The sequence below is a fragment of the Diadema antillarum genome, unplaced genomic scaffold, assembly GCF_040938485.1.
Source record: "Diadema antillarum isolate AM-2024a unplaced genomic scaffold, OU_Dant_1.0 scf00000006, whole genome shotgun sequence".
Taxonomy (NCBI): domain Eukaryota; kingdom Metazoa; phylum Echinodermata; class Echinoidea; order Diadematoida; family Diadematidae; genus Diadema; species Diadema antillarum.
This window is the reverse complement of record NW_027270895.1, coordinates 2,204,219-2,213,437: the sequence shown is the minus strand read 5'-3', so window position 1 is coordinate 2,213,437 and position 9,219 is coordinate 2,204,219. Positions and strand designations below refer to the sequence as shown.

Here is a 9,219-nt window from a genome sequence, read left to right as displayed (position 1 = left end):
GGTTATGAGAAAAAATAACATATATAATATTAAGTAAAGAAAATAATCTCAGCTAGTATGGTTTATTAGTGTGATGACTTTGAATGGTGACCTTTTTTATTTGTGCAGTTCATTGTAATCCTGCCCCTTTACGCTGATGGATTCTTGACAATTTCCATTTCGTTTGTTAGAAAATGATGAGGCTGCTATGATCCTGTGCGCTGTGTCTTTTAGATACTCTTCCTATTTAGGCAATCAGAGCTTGGGAAATTCTCACTGCTGCGTCTTTCCTCCTGCACAATATGGAATACGGGCAGTATGCTACGGACGTGACTGTTATCTGGATCACCGGGTCGACTGTGCCGTCTACGACAATGCCAAATATTACTGGAAATGACACCACTGCTAACCCTCCAAATGATGGTGGAGTGAATCTAACATTGGCGTCACAGATTTTGGCCACTTCAGCATTGGTGCTGATGATGCTGTCAATGGGCGTGACCATTGACTTTAAGCACCTTAAAGAAACGGTTTGTGGACATTATGTAACATTCGTTTGCCTTTTTTTTTAAATTGATATCTTCTATTCACTTCTAAATAATTCATGAAGGGAACAAAACCTACATGCAGGATGATGAACAAAAGACTGTGGAAGTTTTAAAGGGAGGCATACCATTATGAATTCAAAATATAATTTATCAGTTTAAGATGAAAAACACACAAAAAGCAAATCAATTCCATATTTTCAACTTTCGACATTAACAGAAATTTAGAAACTTTGAAAGTATGTGGAATAATGGGACGGCTGACATTTTAAAGATGATCATGACATCTATTTTCATGGTCGAAGGAAAGATATGTATCAGACAAGTCAAAGACAATTATGAAAAATTTAATTGCCCTATAAGGGCTGAACTGAAAGCCTGACATGAGGGCTGCGGTCTCGCTTTATTAACACCTTTTTCTCTTTTTCTTTTCGTGCACAGTTTCGTCATCCCGCCGGATTTTTCATCGGCATGGCGTCACAGTTTATACTGATGCCTCTCATCGGGTTCTGCCTCAGCCTGGCCTTGAAACTTGAAGTGGCCGGCGCCCTATCGGTCCTCATACTGGCATGCTGCCCAGGTGGTACCCTTTCTAATGTTTTTACGTACTGGACGAATGGGGACGTGTGTCTTAGGTAACATTTTTTTTTCCTTCCCCTTTCCTCTAATATGTTGCTGCACATGTTTTCTAAAATGTCTTTCTGAAGACACCTGTTGTAGTTAAATCCCTGTCTGATATAATATTTGTTTTCTTTCTCTATCGCTGTTTAATTTCCAGGCTGCAATTTTAAGTTCAACTTTCATTATCATTGATACCTTCTTCAGCACCCCTTTTGCAACAGATAAATCAATCATCACTGAAACAAACGTAAAGAAAAGAAAATGATCTTAACCACTTATTATGGACACAATTTTAACTCTTGCGGCATGCTCTCACGCGTAAAGTACGACACACTATTATCATTTAAAACTGAATGAACGAATAACAGTTGCATTTGTTCCTCTCCTTCTCATTTCAGTGTTTCCATGACAACGGTTTCCACAGCTGCCGCTATAGGGATGATGCCTCTTAATCTCTTTATCTACTCTCGTGTGTGGACCAGTGAGTCAGCGGTTGTTCCTTACCTTGATATTTTTACAACCCTCATCACTATCTTGATCCCAGTTTCCTTTGGAATGTTCCTGCACTGGTGGAAAGAGGCCTGGACGACTTGGATTTCACGAGTGAGTGAGAGTGTATAGGTCCAATTTTCTTTTTTAGTATTTGCTTAATAGAAAACTACATCCTATACAAAATTTAATTACAAAAACTCTCGGGCAAAATGATTTCCAGTCTTCATTTGTTTTATCTATCTTTACTTTAATCATAAGAAAATTATCACATTTTGTACATTTTTAAATCAGGCATCAAATATTGGACATTGTTAGAATTCAGTGGAAATATCCCATGTTAGGTTAACGACAGAAATGTCAGGGGTATATAAACATGCCAGAGGTGAAAATCCAAATATAAAAATGTCAGAAGCGCCAGGTCCTACAGCATAAATGCTTGGGATTGATTTATGACCGTGATGATCATGTGAACGTTCGATTGCGACTCGTTGATAATGGTAGGCCAAAATATCAAAGAAAATGGGAAAAATCAATTTGCAGTATCATCTTGACGAATGCATAATCATTAAATGGTTATTGATAATTCTGCTATCTAATTGGCAGCAACGATTGCCCGGGCTCGACTGGCTAAAAAAGATATCAATATCAATTGATCTGTTTGTTCATACGTTTTCTCACTTACATCAGATATCCTTGACTCTAGCGGTTATTGCAACTATCGGATCCGTTGCCGTCAGCATACTTCTGAATCCTTCTTTCCACAAAGCCGGGTGGGGACTGTGGTTGTGCTCCATCGTTCTTCCAGCCCTGGGCTTCGCCATAGGCTACGGGTTCGCCCTCTTGCTCCGACAGCCTCATGCCAAGTGCCGTGCTATCGCCTTCGAGACTGGCTCGCAGAACGTGGGACTTGCCTGGACCTTGACACTACTCTCCTTTGTCGATTCACCACTCTTCCTAGATATGCTCTTCTACCCAATTCTCTACACATTTTTTATCCATCTCGAACCCCTTGTACTGGTCGGGTTGTACAGATGCGTTGTATATATGCGGAGAGGCAAAGAAGAGGATACTGGAGACAACATTGAAATAGTTCGAGTCCAGTCCAAGGGCTTGGAGGCCAATGGCAGTGAAATAAAGGGCGACATTAGTGACTCAGCTTACAGTCAGGAGGTGGACACAGAAGTTGGAAACACGCCAAATAAATCAGTTGAAAAATAAGATACACTTCAAAAATAGGAATATGTTTGATCGTGATACTTAGTAATGAACACCCGACAATAATTCTTTGGATGAAATATTCCTGTCAGTATACAAGAATAATTATATCTTATACATATACAACATTATACCTGTCTTGGTTTGTTTGATTTGAAAATCAATCTTCAATGATCGTTCTAACATAATATTATTTCGATTGAGATCATTCCTCTTCTACTCGAAGTTAAAAAAATTGAATTTACACCATATGGTTATTTTAGCCCATGCCCTGATAGATTTTATATGACGCTTAGTCAGATATAAGAATAATTTTGATCACCATCAACCTTATTGATCTTTATCACTGTTTCAAAGCAAACATATTTTTTCATATGCGTGTATATTGTCAGCTTTCACGCCTTCATGCAGAGTCAACATGTTTCACATTCTTGTGAGTTTGAGTTTCATTGAAGTCAAATCTTGGAAATGATTATGACAAGACGAAGGGTCGCTAGTAAGACTATTGCTACACTATTGAAGAAAGAATAATTCAAACGTACTTTGGAGGATTGATTGTATTCGTAATGGGCAGATTTATGAAGTGTACATAGAGTTAACTTTGTGCAGTTGGTAATTCTATTACAAATTAAAATGTACTTTTTGTTGCTGGTAACTTCTGTCTTTTAAAATATCATTCTGGCATGTCGGTGTGCCATGCAGTGTAATGTTGACTTGTTTTCCCCACTTTTGTATTGGTAGACCATATTGCTGTATTTACCAGTGATATTTGTTATTCCGAAGGTTCATTAACGCGAAAATGGACTGAGGTGCTTTATTCCGTAGATTCTTAGCAGCTGTGACCTCTTTTCCCTGTTTCGTTATTGGCAACATAGATTTGGGTTGAAATTTCATCATTCTACGATTATAAAGAACTTCTAAATGTATGTGACCGTGCACCTCAAAACGAACATAAAGTCGCACACACTGATTTTGCGTGAGGACTGAAAATAAGTGAAATGGGTCAACCTAACCGAACTTGACTTTTTCATATTTTCTGAAAGAGCGGGTCTTCTTTTACATTATGCAAAAATTTGGTATCATAAAACGGGCAGGAAAGTGTGTTTTTTACCAGTTTATCTCGAACATTTTTGGTAGAATAGTGTGATTAGGTGTGTCTTTAGAATCCCTTTTTCATTTCTGAAAAACCTGGTCCACACTCTTCACTTTCAACTCTAATAACTTTTGAAAGGATAGTGCTACTGCTTCGAAAATTGGCATTAATTATGGACAGAATGTGTTAATGAGGCATGCTTAATTTCAGTTTAATCTAATAATCCCTTCATTGTTGTTACTCTGGTGGTTTACTTCCTGTTCTTTGTCCCATTCATCGCACAGCCAGCACGGTTTGGTAAAGATTAAGCGCTTGAATAGACACTGTACTTCAGAGCCTCTTTTCTCAGTTCACACTTTTCCTGAGTTTGTGCTTTCTTTCCAATATTCAAATAGATTAGGAGAGTCCATTTGATTTGAGTTATACATCATTTTAAAGCTTAAAGTCTGTTCTTTCAGAATATGGTCTTCACTAAAAATTCATGTCTGGCGACTTTTTGTTTGTTTTGAGGTGCAGGGTCACATATATGCGTATTCATTTTCTTGTGTTGAACTTGTGTAGACACTTCTACAGACAGGTGTATTTTGCGACTGGCATGCAACAACATCTAGTGAATGATTACAAATTTTGAGTAAAATGAATCTGTTTTACATGCCATGTAACATGTTACGGATATTAATTTTGAATACGGCTGTGCATTTAATTTGCTAGGTGTGATTTTATGACACTTGAAAGGATAATAACTTATTATCTTTGTCGTTATCAATGTCAGGCAGAAGTTTGTTTGGTATGCAAACAACCACAATGGAAGGCATACACGAAAAAAAAAAGAGAGGAAACATTACGATTTCTCGTCCTGCATCGTAACAAACATCAAACAAATCAAATGGCGGTTACAGATTTTTTTTTAATGACAATATGGTCAATATCGGCAAGAGAAATACTTAAACCTTCGTTTGCTTTGAGTTGGAATTGGCACAGACAAAACTTTTGGCGGTGTACAGACTGTCCAAAGTCCATGGCACAGAAAGATTTAAAGAAGAATATAATCCAATACGTATATAAACTGAATGCAGTAATATTTGGAGAGTACGACAGTTAAATTTCAAAAGATATGGACTTTTATCACTTCGGTATGCAGCCATCGCTTGGTGTTAAAAGGATTACAACAGTCCATTGTGATATCTCACAATAGACAACAATATTGAGAAGATGTATAGAGGAATTCACCATAGATAACTATCCAGCAACGAAAGAGCACTTGGCTTCTGTAAGAAGTGAGATGAATGCCATGTTTTGTAGAACATTAGACCTTGTACACTCTAAAAAATTCCGGGGCAGAACTGACCCGGAACTGGTTCCGTTGGGGTCACACACCGTTCCGGGTAAAAAATGACTTGGAATTTGGTCATGAAGACCCGGAATGGGGTCACCCTGACCCAACTCATGACTCTGGATGGGGTCTTATCTGACCCCATTCCTTGTCATTTCTGACCCGGAACGGTGTGTGACCCCAACGGACCCAGTTCCGGGTCAGTTCTAACCCAGATCTTTTTTTTTTTTTTTTTTTTTTTTTTTAGAGTATAGAATTTCCTTTGTAAATTGTCTTGTCCTGCTGTGATGCAACAAATTATAGTCTTCTCGATCGGTATTGAAACTTGTGATTCTCCTCGACCTTCCATGATGTTTATATTCCTGCATTGAATCAGTCCACACAGAATTCCCTTCTTAATAAATTCCAAGTGTAACTCTTACCATAGTCAGTGTCACAGACATTATTTGTACCCATCCTTGCATATTCTGAAAGCAGTGATAGAACGGAAACTCTGAGGAATACAATTAAGGTTAGAAATGTATATCATTTTGTTTGATGTTTGACCATCCACGACACTTCTGACTAAGATTTATAAGTGAATGCATGCCGATAGGCTTGTAGAAATCATATTAGGAGGGCCCTCTGAGATTTGCCCAATAAAAAAAAAGAATAGAAATAAATAGAAGTTCATTAATTAGACACATTCATAAGTGAGATTTTAATCATTGTTATGAAGGCGTGTTGTCGAGTTTTCCTAACCGAACTGTAGCTGATTTTGACGATGGTGTTCTAAAAGGATGATGACACACTGAACCATCGAACAAACAAATTTCCCCATAAATACGTTGTCACTATCATGATTCGTATGGACAACCAGCATCACGCTATTAAGACGTTTACAATGTGTTTTTTCGACACAATGGAGAGATTTTCCATATTCCTCAAGGAATTGCAATAGGCAAGAGACGTTATTAAAAAGACAAAATTGGTCAAGCTACCACGGATCATGTAGCTAAAACGACTTCGTATGGGGAAGAAACAAGATGTTGGCTGGAAATTGTATTGTAATCTGTTTTTTTTTTTCAGATGAATAAACTGCCTAGAATTACCGGCTGCATGTCACGAGTTCGACACCCACGACCCATGCATAAAGCCCATATACAGCCCATGATTTATACAGACTATAAGTTATACAGCCCACGAGTAATACAGCCTATGGGCCCATGAGACTGACACACTAAGGGTGGTATTCTGAAAATCTTCCTAAGTTTCTTCTTAGAGTCACAAAGTTAGATAGTGCCTATATAGGAGAGACAGAATTGGTATTCTGAAATTTTTTTCCAAGGAACTTCTTAATGCAAATTAAGCCATCCTTATCACCGCCCACGTCCTTTCTCAAGCCAATAAGAAATGCCGTATCATAAGGAACCAACCAATGACAATTGCGTATTATTATGACGTAGTGTGTTATATACACGTGTGCGCGGCATGACCCCTTTCTCATGCCCATTTCGCGCATCAAAGTACATGGTGCGCGCAGTGAATGACAAGCCCCTATCACGATGTGATGCACCTTGCTATATCTTAACAACGTAATTAGGACAGGGGCGGGGCTTTCGTAAATACCTTCATGAAATTCTTTCCTAAATGCATTCTAGAATACCAATTTCTTCCTAAGTCAGAAATGTGTATATCTCATCCTCATTTGCATATCTTCCTAAGTTTCTTACTAAGTTTAGGAAAAAAAAAAGTTAGGAAGACACATAGAAAGAATTTAGGAAGAAGATTTTCAGAATAATACTTATATATGGGAAAAAGTCCTGACTTTGGATAGAAAGAAATTTCTTCCTGGGAAGGATTTCGGAATACCACCCTATAAGCCCCCATGTTGTAATGTCGACCTCATGGGTTGTTTTTACCTAGTGTCCAACTAATAGGTTGTACGACTCGTGGGCTGAATAACTCATGGACTTTTCTTCAATGCCGAACTTATGGGCTGTATGACTCGTGGTTGTCGGTCTCGTGGTAATGGCTCCGAATTAACATTTGTAACACTGTACGTCAAAAGTGGAAAGATTTTTTTTTTCATTGAAATGGCTGTATCAGACATCGAAGCTGTGGTTCTACAAAGTTGTATTCCCCTCGTTTTTACGTACCAGCAGGGAAAGAGGGGCGTCTTTTCTCATATCTCCTTCTTTGGCATACGCCTATAGGATTTGCGTGTTAAAAACGCGGGGAATATATATATATATATATATATATATATATATATATATATTATATCTAAGAAGTCCATAGGAAAGGTATGGTTATATTTGTTAATTTTGTCCCAAATATGTGGATTATTTTGGTACCAGTTAAAAATATTGCATGCATTAATAATGGTACACACCAATAAAACCGATGACAAAAAAGTGTGTGTATAAAATGTGTGTCAGTGTTTTGTCGTTTCTTGCAGAAATTATATATTTACTTACACTTTGAACTCTATACACTCCCACCCAATTCTGTGCTGAATAGATCCATATAATAGCCCGCAGTATGAAGATAAAACAATATAATTTTGCCCTGGGATTTCATACGATTAGCTGTATCCACCCAGTGGCCCGAACTGAAATACAGGGTGTGTACATCGCGTAAGAGGAAACCTGCTTCACTTGCTCTGATGAGGTAAGGTACTTACTACAAAATTTTGAATAAAATTCATTAAAGATTGATAAATGACCATCTCTTCTTCGAAATTAGCAAGCATGCCAAAATAACATGATTTTTGTGCGTGAAACAAGAGAGAAATGATGGGATGAATAATGATCTAAAAAAAAATCGAAAGGAGTCCTGGGGTGTTTGTCATGATAAAAATTCGTATAGACGACAGACAACGCTGTCATGCTTTACCTTTGGAAAACGTCGCTGAGCTGTAAAATGTGGCAATACAGATTCGGGTTACTATACACTTTAAATTAATCTTGCCAATCATGTCAGACGTTGTACGATGGCAGAGAAACAGTTTCCTTCCCTTTGTATTTATTTCTTTCAATATATTCAGTGACAATTTTGCCTTTAATCTTTTTTGTCTCATTTCAATCATTCGTATTTGCTTTGAAACATCGCAGATGCGTATTGCTGTGATATTTCAATACCCTGGAAGTTACACATCAAGTTACTTAAATGCCCGTCATAAAGGAAAAACAGAGAAAAATCGATGTTCCTATAATGTGTCTAATGAAAACAAAAATCATATTCCAAAATCATTAGGCACAATTGTGCATGGTTTGAGGGTAAATGGCTCGCTTAAAACACAGAGTACTTACCCTGAAATAACATGTGACGAATTGACTGCGTGCCTTCTATAAAGATGCTGAGTGGATTAAAAAAAACGCTTAAGAGACAACAGGCAAGTTTGATACATGCACTGTACCAAAAAAAAAAAAAAACCAACAAACTGATTATGATATACCTATGAGGTATTAAAGTAGACAATTAATATGCAAACTTGTCTTGCTATGTATAGAATTAAAGGATTAAAGTCTTTAGGGATATTTTCAGGGAGAAAATGAACAGTGACTGTGGTCGTACATTTTGTAAACTCTTGAAACAATTGCAAGTTTTGATAGTCGTTTCTACGACAGCTATCTTAGCGAATCAGATATGAGTACTCAGGTGATTAACATGATGAGTGCAATAACAACAACTTTCCATCATTGCGAACTCCTTTTTGAAATATGGTTTCCATACCTGACGTCACAATCGGATTAATTTATTTATTTAATTTTATTTATTTATGCAGTTAAAAAAAAATTGTACGTTGATGGCTTCTTGATAATTATCATTTACTTCATGAGGCTGATAATGGCACTAGTATGATATCAGTTACCATCATGTGTATGTGTGTCTATCCTTTCTATATAGGTTAACAGTGCTTGAGATATATCATTTTCTCGTCTTCTATGGTATGCAGT

At 37.3% G+C, this 9,219-nt stretch overlaps 1 protein-coding gene across 1 annotated transcript; it reads left to right on the top strand.

The window, feature by feature from the left end:
• The first annotated feature begins 281 nt into the window (after nt 1-281).
• LOC139715790 (ileal sodium/bile acid cotransporter-like) lies at nt 282-2,855 on the top strand. Its single transcript, XM_071627333.1, has 4 exons — nt 282-509; nt 966-1,159; nt 1,544-1,748; nt 2,325-2,855. The coding sequence occupies exons 1-4, from the start codon at nt 282-284 to the stop codon at nt 2,853-2,855; spliced, it is 1,158 nt and encodes a 385-aa protein (XP_071483434.1).
• Nucleotides 2,856-9,219: the final 6,364 nt, after the last annotated feature.